At 40.6% G+C, this 20,155-nt stretch overlaps 1 protein-coding gene across 2 annotated transcripts in view; it reads left to right on the forward strand.

The window, feature by feature from the left end:
- The window catches only part of usp32 (ubiquitin specific peptidase 32), a 45,519-nt gene extending 25,768 nt beyond the window's left edge, over positions 1–19,751 (forward strand). Inside the window, exons 12-34 of one of the 2 annotated variants that reach the window (XM_072692035.1) lie at positions 7–109; positions 605–785; positions 1,854–2,032; positions 3,137–3,277; positions 5,473–5,632; positions 6,812–6,966; positions 7,304–7,385; positions 7,569–7,643; positions 7,992–8,130; positions 8,241–8,346; positions 8,454–8,627; positions 8,947–9,121; positions 9,204–9,355; positions 9,473–9,584; positions 9,674–9,921; positions 10,057–10,241; positions 10,439–10,525; positions 10,664–10,784; positions 13,681–13,872; positions 13,995–14,244; positions 15,023–15,447; positions 16,853–16,945; positions 17,060–19,751. In XM_072692035.1, the coding sequence (XP_072548136.1) occupies positions 7–109; positions 605–785; positions 1,854–2,032; positions 3,137–3,277; positions 5,473–5,632; positions 6,812–6,966; positions 7,304–7,385; positions 7,569–7,643; positions 7,992–8,130; positions 8,241–8,346; positions 8,454–8,627; positions 8,947–9,121; positions 9,204–9,355; positions 9,473–9,584; positions 9,674–9,921; positions 10,057–10,241; positions 10,439–10,525; positions 10,664–10,784; positions 13,681–13,872; positions 13,995–14,244; positions 15,023–15,447; positions 16,853–16,945; positions 17,060–17,233 (3,709 nt within the window). In that variant the 3' untranslated portion in view covers positions 17,234–19,751. The remainder of the gene's footprint in view (positions 1–6; positions 110–604; positions 786–1,853; positions 2,033–3,136; positions 3,278–5,472; positions 5,633–6,811; positions 6,967–7,303; positions 7,386–7,568; positions 7,644–7,991; positions 8,131–8,240; positions 8,347–8,453; positions 8,628–8,946; positions 9,122–9,203; positions 9,356–9,472; positions 9,585–9,673; positions 9,922–10,056; positions 10,242–10,438; positions 10,526–10,663; positions 10,785–13,680; positions 13,873–13,994; positions 14,245–15,022; positions 15,448–16,852; positions 16,946–17,059) is intronic. The other variant, XM_072692037.1, reaches the window with a different exon arrangement.
- Positions 19,752–20,155: the final 404 nt, after the last annotated feature.

Here is a 20,155-nt window from a genome sequence, read left to right on the forward strand (position 1 = left end):
GTGTAGGGGATGGCTGGAGAGAGAAAGCAGACATGGGCTGCAGCCCAGCCAGAACTGGTTCCTCATCTCCATGCAGTGGTGGCAGCTGTGGAAAGACTATGTTAAATATGTGAGTAACACAGGCAAACCGAGAAGTGCTAGAGATGTGCTGCACTACTACCTGTGATAGCAGTTGTTGGATAATGACCCAAAACAAGCCGCAACAGCTATCCAAAGAGCTTAAGCTTTGTGCTTTAAGGTAACAGAATGGAATATCCTTAAATGGTTGAGTCAGTTACCTGGTCTCAACCCAGCTTTTCATTTACTAAAGATAAAACTGAGGGCAGAAAAACCCACAAAGCCATGCATATGTCTGTGGGTTCCAGATTTCTGGCAGCCATTGACTTCAAAGGAATCAAGTTTATATAATAAAAATAATATATATATAGTAATGTATATAATACATATTATATATGTAAAATTGTTAGTTTGTCTAATTGCTATTGAGCCTGTGAAAATTCCTAAACAGGTAATGCAATATTTTTGTTAAACCCCTTGCATTAAATCTGCAAGTCTATCTTGATTGCTTCATTTTGTATATAATTTGTTTGTTTGGTCTCAAAAGGACAATAAGTCTATTGTGGTGGAGCAACCTGGAATACACAGCAATGGCAGGAGAAGTCCTCAGTCTACCACAACTGCTGACCTGGCTGTGGTCAAAGCTGGAGCAGTGGCTCGTTCACTCAGTTCCCCAGGAGACAAGAATCCAGACAGAACCTGGGAGTCCTCGGACAGCACCACCAACAGTGAGTAGAGCTTAAAATACACAATATGGGCAAACGTATAGGGACACCTGCTCAGTCGTTGTTTCTTTCTCAAGAGCAAAGAAATGTGTTCATCAGGATTTTATAGCATCAAGCATAGCATTAGCAAGCGTTAGTGAGGTCAGGATGTTGGCTGATCCCAACAGTATTGGATGTAGTACCATCATTCCAGAGAACACAGTTCCACTGCTCCACAGCTCATTGCTGGGGGCTTTATACATCTCTAGCCCACACCTGGTATTAGGTATGGTGCCAATAGGTTCATGTTTATCTGCTCCAGAGAGTCCTATTCTATCGGCAATACTCCTCCACAGGTACTAGACAAGCTGTGTGTGTGAGAGAATTTGCACATCTGAGTCAGCAATAAGTGTAGTTTAAAGTAGCTGAATGCATTAATTAAATGGGGTGTCTACAAACATTTGGACATATAATGTCTAAACTCCACAGTGCATGAAAATTCACATTGACTTTGTTTGCTTGTTTGAAGTATTTGTCAGGCAAGGGTCTGGGTTACATCTCTCATTCACGTTCCACATGGTCCCTGATGCATCTTTACCAGATCTCCTGCATTTACTGCTGCTTTCATTTTTCTTCCTTCCTACTTTTGCCCTTAAGTTTGTAATATAACCCCCTGGAATCACTTGATGTTGGCAGCACCACGTTATGTAAAGTTTAGGAATTTTTGTTGTTGCTAAGGCAATGTAGTATAGAATTCTGAGATTTTTTTTGTATAGCACTTTTTTGCAACAGCCATTGTCACAAAATAGCTTCACATTAAAGTGGCTTCAAGCCTTTTTGGAGCAAGCCAGAGGCAACAGTGTCGTAAGTAAGAGCTTCCTTAGAGAAACCGCAAAAGGGAAACCCAACCACCGAATAAGGGAATGTGGAGTTTTCAGTTGTCCGGTTGCAGGCGATTGGACTCTATTCTTATTTATTGGGTTCTATTTGAATACGAGCCAGCAGTTAGTACCGTTTAAGGCTTGAACAGTGAGCATGTATTTCTGTTCGGGTCCAGTGCCTCCAGTAAGCTGTGTGATGTCACCTCCTCAGGTCATATGCCACATGTGAGCTCCTCGGCCACGGACATCTGCTTCGCCCGGCAGCACAATGTTTTGGACAACAACAACCAGTGTTTCTCTTCCGCCAATGGACACTTGCCCAACCACCTGTCTGCACAGAGGCCTGGTGCCATTGACAACCAGCCCTTAGTCACCACGGAGCCTGTAAAGGTAGGGGTGGATGAGTGGATGTGGGTGAACTGGTTGGGCAGTAGTGTCTGCAGGTGTGATCAGACCCGGAGTTCCTCGGCTATTAGGAAAGAGAGCTTTTAGTGCAGGGGCAGTTCTACAAACTTTAGCTTTCTGGACATCACAGGTGTGTTCAGTATGGTCATTCCACCTCGTGTTTGGCCACACGCAATTGGTCAGCTGGGGTGTTTGTGATCCCTCCGAAGTCACAGTGAAAACAGTAGTGGCAAAGCATCCAAATGTAGCTGTTAATGGCTATAGAGCTGATAAAGGTAGTTGATGAGCAAAAATAAATAAATCACAAGACTGCTGAAGCATTTCTGCTAGTTTTATTTTTGTATACACATGATGATGAGGACAATATGATTACGATTGTTTTACAGATTTTTATCTCATTGTACAATTATAAGCTTCTGTCTGCTGTAGTCTATCTATTTCGCAGCTGGAAAATAGTGTGAATTTTCTCACTTGGACTTCAGACAAGTCTTAGTTTGGAAGCGGAGTCTGTAGTTGCTCCTAAAGCACTTTTTTTTATAAAAGATGCTTTGTGCGATTCACAATTCAATTACCCCCACCCCCCCTCCCCCCCACCCCCCGTTACAGTGGAACACTGCAGGGAAGCTGACACCTTGATATTGTTTTTGTTTTATGCCATCTAATTATACAGTCAGGAACACATGATTGCTTTTAAAGCAGCAAGCTGAGAAAAGACCTCCTAGAATGAGCTAGTGTGAATTGATTTTCAGGGATATGGATTTGGTTGTGCAAGGTTCATAGTGTTATTGTTTGTAACCAGTGCTTTTTTTCTGCTGTGTAATAACACCTTGTCATGGTTACTGAATTGCTCATGCTGTCAGACCAGATTATATACCACCATTCAACAGCCCAGTCACAACAAAAAGGTCTTTTAAAAGATGTCAGCCTTCACTGCCTGACTTTTTCTGCCCAGCAGTGATTTCAGCAGGCGGTACCCTGTCTGGGGCTTTGGTGGAAAAAGCTAATGCATCAGGAGAAGTTGTGTATACATCATGCATATCAGACATGAGAAGCAGACAGCATTAAGTGTTTGCTGTCTTTTGTCTGCAGGCGCCCACGTTAACAATGGAAGGTGGGCGGCTGAAGAGATCCTTGCACTTGATGGCCGGCCGGGACTTCGAGACTGTACCAGAGCCGGTATGGAGGGCGCTCTACCATTGGTACGGAGCCAACCTCAGCCTGCCTAGACCGGTATGTGTGCTGGTCCTCACCACAAAGACCAAACAGGGCATTTCATCTCACTCTGTGTTTTATATTCAGCACTGCATTCACTGGAAGCCTTGTATTAACTTTTATTAGCTGTTAACACTTATAATCATGGAAAGAGCAAAGGTAGGGCTTATGTACTCTGTATGTTCACAACATAAAATGTTTGGCCATTACTGCCACTAAATGAGTAATTGTGTTAAGACAGAAAAGTAACAAATTATGCAGCATTCCATTGGGAGTTTCTAAGTAGGTAATTTCAAATGGAAAGTTGGATTTCCTACTCAGAAGGTCGGGAGAACCTCACCAACCCAAAGTTCGACTTTAAAAGGCACTTGCATATTAGATAACACCCGCATGTGTTATATCAAAATGTCCGGAACAATCTTATCTCTTTATTTTGAGAAACCATGTGACTTGGAGCTCTGTGTGATAAGATACTCTGAACCTAAACCTGAAATATTTTCTGTGAAAACATACCTTTACTCACGTGGACAAATTGTCTTGCTGCTTGAAATGGGTCTACCATAGTTTTTAGGCTTCACAAAAGTACTGGCATATATAATATGTGAATAAAATAGTATATAAACAGCAAGAGGCAAAGAATGAGTTTCTGAGTGTACAGAGTGTACAGTTCTACACAAAACATTGACAAATTGACGGTATCCAGTTGTACCATGGCACTGAGTATGCAGATCATACATGTTTGCACAGTCTTTGAGTTAACATATTAATATCAGTCAATAAAAGCTATTACCTAGCCTTGTGGCTGTTAATTAAATGTGCCCCATACTGTTTGTTAATATAAAAGTAAGTAAAAACTTGAGTTTTGAGTGTAACTGATGCCTTAATTGCATTACTAGTGTGTGTTTTTCTACTTCACACACTTCTAGTTTGGAAGGGGAATCTGTAGTGACTCAGAGCACTTTATAAGAGGTGCTTTGAGTGATTTGCAACTCCCAATTCAATTACTGGCCAGTTCTAGATGAACACCGCAGGGAAGCTGACACCTTGGTATTAATTTTGTTTTATGCCATCTAATTATACAGTCAGGGACACATGATGATCGCCTACAATGGATCAGTAGTCTTACTAGCCTTGGGCAACTTGTAGACTAATGTTTAATTCTTACACCTGTGGCTTACCCCTGGAAAAGGGGATTAAATCGTATCTCAACTTTCAGTAATAGTCAGGGGTGTTTCTAGATTACTTGTTGCACTGGGGCACATCTGAACCCACCTTCTTGCGTAATATTATTGCCAGTTAATAATAGAAATAATAAGAATCATAATCATAATAATGTTAGTAATAATATTACTAGATATTAGTAGTAGTAGTAGTAGTAGTAATATTACTGTCACATAGATGCATTAAATATATTTCTATTGTGGAATAAAACTATATGTAACCTAGTGCCAGAACATAGATAAAGCCTAATCTAACATAACTGATGCCTTTGCTTGTAAAGTAATGCTGTTGCTTCAGTGATCTAATATGTGTTTTTGGTAGGTTATACTGTATTATAAGTGGCCTTAACCAAAATTATAGCTATGAGCTTTCATTATCGTGTCTGTTGTGTGACTGACTTGCTTTAAAATGTTAACAAATGTCCAGCACTCCTCTCAAAAAACTGAAATAAATTGACTTGGACTAAAAGTGTTAACTGCTCAAGCTTTTAGAATGGAGGTGAGGCATTATGAGAATTATTATTTGTGACATGTCCTGTAGTACTGCTTAGCAATTCAGAATAAAATACTTTTAAAAGACTTTTTACCACTGTGGTTTTAGTGGGGCAACATTTTACTGCGGTATGTGCCACAGTAAATTGGGTCTAATGACGCCCCTGATGGTAGTCTGGCAGCTAGATGGTAGTCTAGAAATAAAAAAATAAAAAAAAAATTAATAAATTAATAAATAATAAAAGCACCATGTTCGTGTCACTGCAATGCTAATAATGACCCACCACCTGAACAATACTTGCTCTGTGGTTGTCCTGTGGGGTGACGACCATTAAAGAACAGGGTGAAAGCCGGCTAACAGAGTACGCAGAACAACAGATGACCAATAATCTGTAATAGTAGAACTACAACGTTCTCCTGTATAGTAAGTGGAGCTAATAAGCAGGAGATTTGTGCTCATCTGGCTAATGTGCCACACTTCTTCTGCCTTTCTGACTGTAGGTAATCAAGTCTGTTGTCACAGACCAGGCAGAACTGGAGCTCTTCCCTCGCTACCTGCTCTTTCTGCGCCAGCAGCCTGCCACGCGCACCCCCCAGTCCAACATTTGGGTTAACATGGGTATGACCAGCCTGAGAATGTTCCCTCCACACTTTCCCAGAGGTAATGTAAGCCTGCAGCAAGAGAGAGGCTACCTCCACCGTCCTGGGCAACCTAATCTCCTAAACTCACTCGGTGGGGATTCGGCACAGCGAGCACCGCACGTTCCTGACTTAAAGCACTAAAAAAATTTAAAATCCTGATTGATCCTAGCACCCATCTTTGCTTGCGCTGCGAATGCTTGCCAGTGTGCTCTGCTTGTTTGTTTAAGGTCATATTAGGTACAAGGGCTCATTTGGTTATGGAGCTCATTATCTGGTTTCCTGAAAAGCATTAAGTAAAGAAAGGATGCACAACACAGCACTAACTTGATTGTACAGTGCTGAGGCAGTGTGTTGGTGAGCACTAGAAATCCACTAATCTCATTTTGGCTATCCGATGCTTTACTGCAATGGGGCTGGTTAGATGTTCTACCTCTCAGTCTCTGCACTGCTTCTGCTGGCAATAAGCAAGCTGCGCATTACTGGTAGAAATGGGTGCTCCTCTCCAGTTGATTGCCTCTAATGATCTTGCTTAGGGTTTCGAAGCCCTTTGATTTATGAAACCATTAATCAGCATTCCTATCTTGATTTGGACCCTTTTTCTTTGGTTGGTTTTGTCTCTCATGTCTTTTGTTTGCATTTCTCTTGATCACCCAGTCTAAACTAATGGTTGATTGGTACCTTTAAAATCACCTTGGCCCTTTCTTGCTGCTACCTTACAACTAATCCTCACTCTTGTGTAGTTTTGTTTATTAATTTTTGGTGTGTGTGTGTGTGTGTGTGTGTGTGTGTGTGTGTGTGTGTGTGTGTGTGTGTGTGTGTGTGTGTGTGGGTTCGTCGTGAGAGAAAGGTACTCTTGAGGTTCAGGGATATATCTTTTGTATGAACCTTTAAATATTTAAAATGGAGAAAGAGAGAAGTTTCTTTTGGCAGTTTGGTGAAGGGGTTCTGACAGCTGATTTGCCACCCTCCCAGCTGCTGAATTAAGAGCAGTCTCCAATTTCTCACTTCCTTCACACAATATATTCACACTTTCTTCACTTTTTTTTTATCTGCTTTTGGGAAATGAGATGTCATCTCTGAATACTGTATGAACCGTATGGGAGCACAGCGAAGGCTTTCTTGGAATGGCTATGTTTTATTGAATGCCCTGTTATCTATAGAGTGCTGAGGGCAGTTCGGTTTTCCGTCTCCCCCACAGGCAATGTGCCATCTCCTAACGCCCCTCTGAAGCGCGTGCTGGCCTACACAGGCTGTTTCAGCCGCATGAGCACTATTAAGGACATCCACGAGTATCTGTCCCAGAGGTTACGCATCAAAGAAGAGGACATGCGGCTCTGGCTCTACAACAGCGAGGTTAGGCCCTCCACAGATCTGAGTCGTCTCTTTATGCGCTTTTAGTAATACATTTCTAGTATCGTAAACGCTATTTCATGTCAGTCATGCTAAAATGCCATTTTTGATGTTTTTATGTTTACATCATGTTAAAATCTCATGATAAATGCATCACTAGAAATGTTCCAAAATGACTTTTATTGGCGGTAAAGAAGATTATTTTTCTTTATTTTGGAGATTAAAGGTTTTTGCATGTCACGCAAAAATGCTGTGCTGTGTGTATACCGTACTGTGCAAATATTCATATAAAAAAGGCATGCCTATTAACATTGCTTTCTCATAAAACTCTTTTTTTCAGAATTACCTAACTCTTCTTGATGATGAAGATCACACTTTAGAAAGTCTGAAAATTCAAGATGAGCAGCATTTGGTGATTGAGGGTATGTCTTTGACTTTGACTAAATCTAAGGCTATATCTCTTTCTTAATTAAAGTGTTATCTTCTTTCACATATGCTGAGCAGTGTGGATAAAAATGCAAAGCATGCATAAATGTAAAAGATTGGAAGTAAAAAAAAATATTCTGTGAAGAGATAAAGTTTTTTCTCCTTTGTACTTTTGACAGTTCGAAATAAAGATATGAGCTGGCCGGAGGAAATGTCTTTCATCGCAAATAGCAGCAAAATCGACAGGCACAAAGGTAATGTTCAGAGGTCATGAAAGACTATTGATTTTCATCCAAGAGCGATGTTATGCGTTCTGCCTTGCAACGCTACATAGTTCCACAATAATTCCCATATTAAAGTAGATCATTAGCTTAAACCCATATAAGCAGCACAGTGCTCTGTGCAGTGAAGCAGTGGGAAACCGATAAGATCTCATGCCACTGAAACAATCAGATTTTTCAGAATGAATGAAGCATAACCTAATTTGACCCATCCCCTTTGCTTAGAGTGTCTCAGTGTGTTGTTTATATGATTTTTTTTTTTATTATGAACTGAATGCAATTGAACTTTCAAAGTAAAATTGTGTCTCTTACCTCCTAAAGTTCCTACTGAGAAAGGTGCCACAGGCCTGAGTAACCTTGGGAATACATGCTTTATGAACTCCAGTATTCAGTGTGTGAGCAACACCAAGCCCCTCACTGACTACTTCATCTCAGGGAGACACCTCTATGAACTCAACAGGTGTGGATATTAAGCTTTAAAGATAAAAAAGAGAATATCTTTTTGGAACTTACTTGATTGAGCTCTACTTTAAGGCATATTGAAGGACGGGCATACTTTTATCTTGACAGAACTAATCCCATCGGAATGCGAGGTCATATGGCCAAATGCTATGGAGATTTGGTACAGGAGCTCTGGAGTGGAACACAAAAGAACATTGCGCCTCTGAAGCTACGGGTGACTATCTTCATACCTAGTATAATTTGTTACTGATTAAGAAATCCTTCCTATATCACACTGTTTCTTAGTGCTAATACTAAGATTCATTTTCATTCCTGATTTAGTGGACAATAGCAAAGTACGCGCCAAGGTTCAACGGCTTCCAGCAACAGGACTCTCAGGAATTGCTGGCGTTCTTGTTGGACGGCCTCCATGAAGACCTGAATCGAGTCCATGAGAAGCCTTATGTGGAGCTGAAAGACAGCGATGGGCGGCCGGACGCAGAAGTGGCCACAGAGGTCAGTGTCAGGCTATTAGCATTTTTCATGGGCTGTTATCTCCCGACGCTCAGACGCAACTCACGCCCACAGAGGTCCTGACTGCATGATTGAAGTTGCTCAATGAAAATCAGTACTTCGGCTAAGCACTCCTTAAGGGGTAGATGAGCCTTAATGTGCATATATTGATGCTGCACTAATGAAAACATGGCAAGAGGCCTGTAGACACTGTGTAAAAAAGGCTATACCCTGTGGACCTTAAAGTGGAATTATGTGGATCAGCAGTGTCTTATGAATGTGGTGTTTGTGTCTGTGTGTGTGTGTGTGCGCTTGTGATTAGGCCTGGGACAACCATTTGAGAAGAAACCGGTCCATCGTCGTGGACCTGTTCCACGGCCAGCTCAAGTCCCAAGTCAAGTGCAAGACTTGTGGCCACATCAGTGCCCGCTTTGACCCCTTTAACTTCCTCTCTTTGCCCCTTCCCATGGACAGCTCAATGCACTTAGAGATCACAGGTGAGAAGAAGAGTAACAAAGCATTATCTATGAAATCTGCCAGTCTGCGAGAATCTTACACATATGCCTTTGTGTTTTGCAGTCATTAAACTGGACGGCTCCACTCCAGTACGTTATGGTCTCCGTCTGAACATGGATGAGAAGTACACAGGCCTGAAGAAGCAGCTGAGTGAGCTGTGCAGCCTGAAACCTGAGCAGATCCTCCTTGCTGAGGTCCACTCATCTAACATCAAGGTGAATTGACCTCCATTGGTATTATATTGTGTGTATGTGTGTATATATATGTATATATGTGTGTGTATATATATTCAGCAGTGACTTTGGCTGACGTGCATGTGTCTGTGCATCTAGAACTTTCCTCAGGACAACCAGAAGGTGCGCCTCTCTGCGAATGGCTTCCTGTGTGCATTTGAGATTCCAGTGCCTGGATCTCCCACCTCAGTCACCTCTCCTACAACAACAGGTAAAGAAGACTCAGATTTTGAGTTGTGCTCCTCTAAATCTATGCATGCTCTTTTGTGTCTCATTCTGCTTTAAATGTTTTCTGCACAGACACTACACCAATGGCCAATGGCATTGCTGGGAACAGCCATGCTGAGAAACCTGGCCTAATTCTGAATGGTACGGCTGGTACGCCTATGAGCAGTGGCTCTGAAAAAAACCTGACCAATGGCATGCCCAGCACAGTAGTGCCTTCTGCTTCAGACAGGAGCCTCACCAACGGCATTCCCAATGGCCACGTCACGCCAGTTCAGGACAGCCCCTTCATTGGCTACATCATAGCCATGCACAGGAAAATGGTACCTGATGTAGTTACGTTAGATTTGTATTTTTATTTATGTCTGAACCACCAGCGCTGTGAAGTATCGTTTTTATTCTTAGTGCGTGCGTGTGTGTGTGTGTGTGTGTGTGTGTGTGTGTGTGACAACCGTCAGATGCGGACAGAGCTGTACTTCCTCTCGTCTCAAAAGAACAGGCCAAGTCTATTTGGCATGCCACTTATCGTGCCTTGCACTGTGCACACCAGTAAAAAGGACCTGTATGACGCAGTCTGGATCCAAGTGTCCCGCCTGGCCAGCCCTCTTCCACCTCAGGAGGCCAGCAACCATGCCCAGGACTGGTTAGTGCTGCCTGCTTTCCAGTTAAAAAAGACACACTCACATATACACACATTTGAGGTATGTGCAGCATTATCACAGCTGGAGATAAGTAGATAAGTAGCTCTACCGTAGATAAGCAGTGTCCCATTTTGTTCTCTACTGTGTGTTGGCAATACATGCTGTTTATTTGCGGTGTAATGTGATGCCTGTCTCACAGTGACGACAGCATGGGTTACCAGTATCCTTTCACCCTGCGAGTAGTCCAGAAAGACGGCAACTCCTGTTCCTGGTGCCCGTGGTACAGGTAAGTCATTTATCATTGAGCGTGTGTGTGTGTGTGTGTGTGTGTGTGTGTGTGTGTGTGTGTGTGTGTGTGTGTGTGTGTGTTTGACAGTCCCATGTGGCCGACAGTGACTGATGAGGACTGTCATGTTTTTGCCAGGTTCTGCAGAGGCTGCACAGTGGAGTGTAACGAGGACAGGGCAGCTCTAGGGAATGCCTACATCGCTGTGGATTGGGACCCCACCGCTCTCCATCTCCGCTACCAGACCTCCCAGGAAAGGGTGAGCGTCATTAATATGCATGTGATGCCAAGCAAGCTATGCTGAAATCACTGCCCAGAGAGTCCTGATTTCCCAAATGAAAATTCCTGTTTTTAAGGAGTAATATTAGATTCCCCAGTTTTTTTAAAGATGCATAGTATTTTTTAAGTTGCAAAGAATGCATTTACTGAGTATTTTTGGTTGTTCTTTGATGTATAAATAGTATGTATGGGATTTTGGTTGGGGTGTCTTTAAACAAGCCTATTTACAACTCTTATTATTTTGCTTCAAATTAAAACATGCTTTTTACAGAGGGTTTATAAAAAAAAGAAAGCTGTTTTTTTTATGGCACCGGCAACAGCTCACAGAACCCACTTATTATAGCACAGTTTTAACTTGATACTTTCGGTACTTATGTTTCTGATGTGTGTTTGGCTCCAGATAGTCAGATGAGGTAGTCCTGTTTGTATGCAGAGTTTGAGCTTCTAGACACTGGTACAGGAAAAGCTGCGATCATGAGGCCTGGTTTGCGTAGCATAACTAGCAGAATCTGTAGGTGATGTGCTGCTTTTCAGTATCAACACCAGTATATTCTCCTGGAGTTTTCTTCACTTTGAATTGTTTCACCAGATTTGACTTGGGCTTTTGTTAGTGGGCTGGGTGTATGTATATTTGGGGGTTGGGTGCGAGGATCTGTTAAATCACTGTTATGTAATAGTTTTGGGCTTTTGCCTGCTCTGCTCTACTCTACTCATTGTTCAACTATGCCAAGGTAAATACAGTTTGAAATTCTAGGGCCCATTTAGTTTTTCCATCTTACTGATAAAGACTCGATGGTGACCTAAAAGGATTTAAAAGTTTCCAACCTAGTTCCAAGGGATATTGGGTGGGAAATGAATTATTCTTGCATTGCTTTGTTTGAGATATTACTGTAGCCTGTATAAAGGTGTCTGTTCTATGTACATACATTCAGTGTTGGTAATGGACTGGTTGCTTTAGCTCAGCATTGTGAATCGTGATGTTCTTAATAAGCAGAAAAATTAGCTACTGTTCTTTTTAGAAGACTTTAGAGATTTGTTTCTGTTCCATACCTGACCTGAGGAATTCTTTGGCTGTGGAATAACCAGTGTAATTACTGCTATAAATTTGTATTTATTATTATTATTATTATTTTTTTTTTTTTTTTTTTTTTTTATTTATACCACACACAGAACTTAAAGCCCTCCTGTTTTGGGAAAGGGGGAGCATGTTTAAAAATGCAAATCCATGCACAGAGCAAATTTCACACACAGAGATTCGATATGCCAGTCTTCATTTACACATGATTCTTAAGCATTTAGATGCACACCACTTGTTCCCATATGATATGACATAACTCTAACTAGCCGTAAATGTAACTAAATAAAACAGTGGCTTCTGCCTGATAATTATTAAGCTGCCCTGTAATGCAGTGCAAATCTGATGTTATCATTTAACAAAAGCCACAGCAGTTACCAAGATAGACTCAGCCATGAGTGAATAGTAGAAAGTAGAAAGATCTCTACAGTGTACAGCACTGTTTAAAGGTTTTAGGTATGTAAACACATTATTTATTATTATCTTATTCTCAGAAATTTCTAGCTGTGAAACACAATACTTCATTAGAACAGATGCAGGCAAACATACAGTAAAAATTAACAAGAATTTCTCATTCTGAACAACATAGTCAATATCCTGTAAGCTAGTAGAACAAAGCTTGGTTCCCAATTTCTCCTCTTTGCCCCCCAGCCAGTGTGTGGATTTGTTAAATTCCATCACCAGCTTTCCTGATTTAACATCATTAAGCGCAGATTTACCACATCAGGTGTCAGATGATAACTATAAATAATACTAGAGTCCAATAAGTAGAGCTCTGGAGGTGTTTTATTGAACACTGTGATGCAAAACCACAATTTATTGTGTTCATGTTATTTGTATTTATTCTGATATTTGTATTTACTGATTTTCCTATTTTTACTTGTGCCAAAACAACAACAACAAGCGTTTACTCTGCTTGGATGCTGACCTTGTTATAATTCTAGGTATACCTGTGAATGCCACTTAAGGTGGATGTGGTATGCCAGAGAAACGAGTATTTAGGCCAGTTCTATTTTAAGTTTCAGAGCACTGTTCAATTGGGCTTAGCAGGTCAAGTCTAAATTTAGGAGAGATTGCACTTTCTCTGTCTCTCTTCAGTTTGGCACGTCATGCATTTACAACAATGTGAGCAGAGTTTTGTTCCACGTTTGAACTCACTGCTGTTTGCTTGTTTTGGAAATGCTTCCAAATGCTCATTTGCTGACATGTGGATGTTATGCAATATTCTGTTTTGCATTAGAAATAAAGGTCAGCTGCTTTAAAACTTTCAAATGTAGAAATGCTTGTTCATGCTTTAATCAGCTCCTGTCTATGATAAATCAGTGTTATAATAACAGTAGCAATAAACTTTGGAACTGGGTGGAAAATGCTGCTAGCACTTCATTGTTACTTTGAGAGTTTTAGCTGTAGTTTACAATTCCCCCATTTTCCTGTATCTGGATATATTTTTAAAATAGGTACATTTAAAAAGCTGTGTTCTTGTGGGTGGGACACTAAAACAAAACATTTAACATTAAACCTCACTAACATATGGAGTTATTTGGCTGTGACTGAGGTCTTGCATAAAAGTACTTTTGTGGTAAAAAATAAATAAATAAATAAATAAAACAGCAACGCAGAGAGAAATGCCCTTGTAACTTTATGAATAGGACATGTTGCCTATTATAAATAATAAAGCAGTAGTGCCTATTAATGTTTTATGAATCAGGCCCATTATGTTCTAAATCTAAATCTAAAAAAGTTGCATACTTTGTACGTTGTCAGTGGGTAATGTTAGAGTATGTTTGTGTGTCTTGTGCAGATAGTGGAAGAGCATGCCAGTGTGGAGCAGAGTCGGCGTGCTCAGGCTGAGCCCATCAGTCTGGACAGCTGTCTGAAGGCCTTCACCAGTGAGGAGGAACTAGGCGAGGATGAGCTCTACTACTGCTCCAAATGCAAAACCCACCGACTGGCCACAAAGAAGCTGGACCTCTGGAGGCTGCCACCCATACTGGTACAGAGCACTAACATACCAGCTACCTCCACTGCATGCTCTTATGTGTTTTCTTTATGTTTAGCTTAACTAGTTGTTGAGGTGAAGAGTGAACAGTGAATGATGTTCTTTTCCTCTTTCAGATTGTTCACCTGAAACGTTTCCAGTTTGTCAATGGGCGCTGGATCAAGTCTCAGAAGATAGTAAAGTTCCCACGGATGGGCTTCGACCCCAGTGCTTTTCTGGCCCCGCGGGAGGCCGCCCAGAGCACATGGAGCTTGCAGAGCCAAAGCGAATGTCTAGTGGAGGAGCTCCAGAGGCTGGACAGAGGAGAATCCTCTGTGTCTTCCATCTCCACCACCACTGTGGCCAGTCCACCTGTATCTGGCAGAGGTCTGTTTTTCCTTAATCACGCTCATCTCATTGTATCACTGATGTCCAAATTCTTCATTGTCGGAACCCACATAAGATAATCCGTGTGACCCTGTTCTGAGCCATGGTCATTGTAAAGCCGATGTAAGAGCACAATTTTATAAACTTTCTAGAACAGTGGTCTCAACTCAAACAGGGGCCACTAGCCAAGTGGTATTCATTAAATAGGCACTGTACGACTTGTACGACCTTGTACGACTGAGCCTTTGATGCACAGCTGAACATAAATGTCATCATACAACTCTGTAAACTGCTTGGCTTTTGTGGTCAGATGTAGGTTTCTAAATAAGGCGCAGGATATGAGCAGCCTGAAGCACGTTTTTTTAAAAAAACAAAAAACTACCCTGCTTTTGCGATGAGCTTGCTCATTACATAGCTTGCCTCAACAACTGTATCTTCTGTGAATACATAATCAATAACATGATTAGTTATAGATATTTTATTTATTTTATTTTATTTATTAATATTGAAAAGGTTGCATTACCTTAACATAGAGTACCTTAATAAGTGCTGAAATTAGAGTTATTGCGTTTCTAATTTATTTATAGAGTTTAATGGTAATTGTTACAGTAATGCTAAGGAATGCTTCTGTTACTTATTCGACTTTACACACCAAGCCCCTTGGCTGATCCACAGTACATCTGTTTTTCCACTGAGCTGTCTCTTTATTGAGATGAGATGAATGAGGTGTGTGACAGCAGAAAAAACACTTAAGCTGAACAGCTCTGTGGTCTCCTAGGCACTCCATGTTCAATCAGGAGGATGGGCAGTCCACTGAGCAGAAGCAGCAGTCCGAGCAACAGCCCTAAGAACACTGGTCGCAAGCAGGGCCGGCTGCGTCTGCCCCAGTTGGGCAGCAGGCACCGGCTCTCCAACAGCAAGGAGAACCTGGACAGCAGTAAGGAGAGTGGCCCAGAGCCAGAGCCCAGCACAATGACCGAGGTGGAGACTCTGGGACCAGGGGCCCCCACAGAGTCCAACACGCAAGACACCTGGTCAGTAGACGCCTCTAGCACTGACTGTGACGTCATCATGGTGAACGGGCTGGGCCAGGAGAGCAGCCAAAGCAACGGCCACTCTGAGGCCAGTACAGAGCTGGACAGCACCTCTCATCAAAGAGATGACCTCTGCCTGGAGCCCATATACAACTTATATGCAATCTCAGTACGTCTTATTTGTTTATTTTTGCTGTTCAATTTTAGTTTGTGAAGAGTATTTTACACTATTAAAACTTGGCAACCAGAAAATATTTACTATAGTGATATGAGTAATAAGCAGAACTATCTAATCACATTTTGGCTCATACCTGATTAATTACTTTTTCTATTTACTATTCAGAATAATTTTTTAATGCACAAACATTTTAGCATAAACTACAACAGGTTTCATTAGCAAAGGATTTTTGACTAAACAGTTGTTGTGGTTGTTGGAAATGAACTTACTCATAAATTAATTCCTTGCATTTCACCTCCAAGCACAATAAAACTAGAAATCATTGGTTTAGAAATCAGTGGAACCATTAGACCTGATTGTTGCTGTACGCTAAAATCACATGGTAAAAAGTAACCTTTTATCTTGGATTGCTGAACAGAACTGCAAGAAAAAAAAACACATTCACTACAGGCACACAACATTTCCTATAATGCCTCAGCCTCTTTCCAAAAGTAAATAGCTAATTCGGTCCATTAGAGCCAGTTTATTGCGTTTTTATGGACATTCGTAAATATTTAAAAGAAATCACACAGCAGACAAGGTAATCATAACTCATAGCTATATCTTTTGGTTAAGGCTACTTATAAGGGTTTAACCTACCAAAAACATACATTAGACCAGCAATGGTTTATGCTAGCTAGTAAAAGGGACATTGATAACACAAGCTGCAAAAGGAGTGTTGTGATGTTGTCTATACATGTTGTGTGTGTGTGTGTGTGTGTGTGTGTGTATAAAATGTATATATATATATATGCCTGTTATCTTGTTAACATAATTGATAAATTAATTTTAATTGATAAATTAAGTTTTTTCCCTAATACAACAAGTAGTCTAGAAAGTCCTTGGTTGGAACACCAACTTTTTCAGATGATAAGAAAAATGCTCAATGCAAACAGTTTGTGATAAGAGCTTGTTATACCTTGGAGTCATGACAGGTTTTATGAATCATTATCAACACATTATGTTAATTTGTTCAAACCTGATTGCAGTTCATTTATGCTATCAGTGGTACATTATTACATTGTTGCTGCTGACTGGATATATTGTGAACTGCAGTACCAAGCACAGTTAAAATAGTGGCAAAGTATGTTTTAACAGGGGTTTTGAGAAGCAGTCTTCAGGTATGAGTATTCAAAGTCTATAAAATGCCTATGTGTATGGCTAAATATTTCAATAATCCTATATAGTTCTATTTACATGTCGCTATCTCCCTTAGCATGAGACCCGATATCAGTTACTTTTTGCTTTTGTCCTCATATTGAATGTATAAATCAGTTTAAGCTTGCAGTAGTTTGAAAATGCATGTTTGCATCTATATGGAGATCCTTCCCAGCTCAAATGAGTTATTTCTTTACAGTGCCATTCAGGAATAATGGGAGGAGGTCACTATGTGACCTATGCTAAAAACCCCAATGACAAATGGTACTGTTATAACGACAGCAGCTGTAAGGTAACACACTCCTGCCTTCTCTACATACTGTATATCCTTCCACACAACATTTTGTCTCACACAATCATAATCAAAAGTAAACTTGCTAAAAGTCTTTCCAACCTCTCATTTCAGGAGGTTCACTCGGAAGAGATCGACACAGATTCTGCATACATTCTCTTCTACGAGCAGCAAGGAGTGGACTACTCTCTATTTCTGCCCAGGACTGATGGCAAAAAAATGGCAGACACTACTAGCATGGACGAAGACTTTGAGTCGGACTACAAGAAGTACTGCGTGCTTCAGTGATCCCATGCTCTTCCACAAAAAGGCACTTATAGTAGTTTTCGTCAGTATCTCCCCCTGTGCAATGAAGAATGAAACAGAAGTGTGGCTAAGCAGAAACTGACGAGCAAGAGCTGCTCTGCTCTGAAAGCTGCTCTGAAGCACAAAGACCAATTCGCAGACTGAAGAGGTTCCACTGCTGCCACCTGTTTCAGAAGACAGGTACTTTACTGCTGGTTTGGATGTGTTGCTCCAGTGAGTGGCTGAGTGAGTTTTTTGCGAGAAAGCGAATGAGAACTATATAGATTGTTATTGTTGCCAAGTGAACAAATAATAATAGGTTCTTGATGGAAATTCTCCATTCCCTTGAAATTCTGTCACTTAACTGGATACACTTTTAACACTGCAATCCCCAAATCTGCAGAATCACATACTTATTATATTCATGTATTTATCTTACCTTAAGGGTTGCCGGCACTCTCATCTTCCACATGCTTGAGTTTTGTATATTTATATGATGGAACCGTTAGCAGAGCTCTTACTAGCCAAATGCATTCATTCAGTCCCAACGTTTAACCATCAGCTCAAGTGGAGCACTTTTTTCACTGATTGAATGTTAAGTTCAGAAACTCATAGTCTTAACAGACTGAAATGTATACACTTAACAGGCTTAACACTTTTCCAAAGGCTTGTTGGATTAATCCTTCATCCAAATCAAAGGTTTCTCAGTAGAAGTTGCACACTACCTCACTTTATTTCCAGTTAATTGGTTGGTTGTTAATGGGAAGTCCGTGAGACAGTATTACAATGTGAATGGCTCTCCCTTAGGTAATGACACAAATCTTGACTAAGCGAAGTCCTGCACGTTTCACTGCCAAATGATTCCATTTCAGTGAGCAACAAACAAAACCACTTGTATGCCATTTCTAAAGTTTGCTTTAATTGTTTTATTCTTCTTTTCTTTTTTTTCTTTTTTTCCTTTTTTTTAAGGTTTATTTTCAGGTTGTGTGCCAGAGCCTCCCTCAAAGAGCCAGTACATTTCTCTAATGTTTTTTTTTTTTTTTTTTTTTTTTTTTTTTTTTTTTTCTCTTTGTCTTAAACAAGTTTTAAATGTATACCCTTTTATTTTTCTGCCTTATTTATTTTTAATAGCGCCGATTCACTTTCGCCCAAGCACAGCAGTCGCTGTATCTGTTTGACTGTATGCTGGCAGCGCTCCGCCTGTCACAGTGCCAGCCCCACCATTACCACCATTCAGCGTTGCCATTACAGCTTCTAGAATGTCCGAACTGTCGTCACTTTATTTCCAGTTGTGAGGAAGGTACAGTAAATGGTAGCCAAATGCATGCATATCTCATCAGTGTACTCTCAAGGGAGAGGTTCACATCATCAAGCCAAAGCTCTTAACAGGTGATATGTTGTTGCGCAACGCTCGTCTTTGCGAGAGAACAGCGGTTTATGCGAACTGTGTTCTCTGAAAGAATGTCTCGTCAGCACGGCTTGCCTTATGAAGGCCCTTTGCTGAAAGGAAGCAGCGTCTAGGAGGACCTGCTGAAGGAATAGTAGCGACTCTGTGGAGACTCTTGATTAGAGAGCCATCTTAACACTGTGAAAATAGATAAGAAATGTTGGATGATTTCTGATTTTTATTTGTATTTTTTTTCCTTTTCTTTTTTCTTTCCCCCATATCACCTGAATGAAGTTGAGGTGGGAGCTATGAGTTGGCCTACTCTGCTTCACTCCTAAACATTTCCATGAAACTGACATTTCTGGATATTTCAGCACATGTTTGCCATTAAGTTAAAAAGGTTTTGTTTATGTAAAAAGAAAAAAACAAAAAAAACAAATGTGAAATGAACACAACTGTATTACTGTAATTCATCGTGATGAGTCTAGTCATGTGACTCAATCAGGCAAGTAGTTTGCATCACCTTTAAGCAATGTTTATGGCTATAAACATAAGAGCTGTCCAACACTGAGAGTAAAGTACAAAAATATATAATAAAACATTAGCTGAGAAGATTATGTCTGTATTTGCCCAGAATAGTTCGATCCTACCAGTTCGAAATCTGCATTCACTTGGAATAATGAGTGGCTTGCTAATTTTAGTTAAACTGGAATCTTCCCCTCGGCTTACGAGTCGTTCGTGGCCGTAAGTATACGTGACTTTTAAAGACTTTTTTTTTCTTCTTCTTCTTCTTTTTGATACAGGGATAATTTATTCAGAAAAAAAACATGATCGGTTGGCAAGTAGTGCAATCAACTACTGACATCTGTCTTTGTTGTTCGTCGGTTTTGTTAAATTAATTGGCAGAGATGTATTAATTTAAGGAACTTTATTTTGTAAAGTGTTAAAAGAATAAAATGACGTTGCACTGACATGAAATGTACATACAATGTTTTGTAAATATGCCAATAAAAACGATGTATTTGGACAAAAAAAATCAGCTGTAAAAAATTGTAGTTGTATATGGAGTGATGCCGTTGAATCTGTAACGATTATCCGAGCAACCAATTAAATTCAGCCGATGCCATTGAACAACTGTCTTTTTCTGTTGTTTGCAAACAATGGTGCACCTTGCTGTTTGCTTAACACGCTTCATCTGCACAAAGCAGCAGTGTCTGTAAGCGAGCAGAGGAAACCACAGCCCTCTGCTCTTTTGGGCCATGTGTTGGGTATGTGCTGCTTGTAAGGCTAACACCTTCTCCGAAATGAAGCCACAGTTGCATTTTTACTCACAGTCCTAATGGGAGGGACCTCTTCCTCATTATGTCCTTTCCATTATCACCTCTGTTGTGGAGAACTTGATATAAATCAATTATGGCTTCTGTTGGATTATGCAGGTAGGACCAAGCTACAATCTTCTGCATCAGTTGAGGACAGCAGTAACTTAGGAAGTGCATTGGCCTACGTGTAGTGCTGCTCACTCATCTATCCAGGGCTCC

This window comes from Salminus brasiliensis, chromosome 11, assembly GCF_030463535.1.
Source record: "Salminus brasiliensis chromosome 11, fSalBra1.hap2, whole genome shotgun sequence".
Classification (NCBI taxonomy): Eukaryota; Metazoa; Chordata; class Actinopteri; order Characiformes; family Bryconidae; genus Salminus; species Salminus brasiliensis.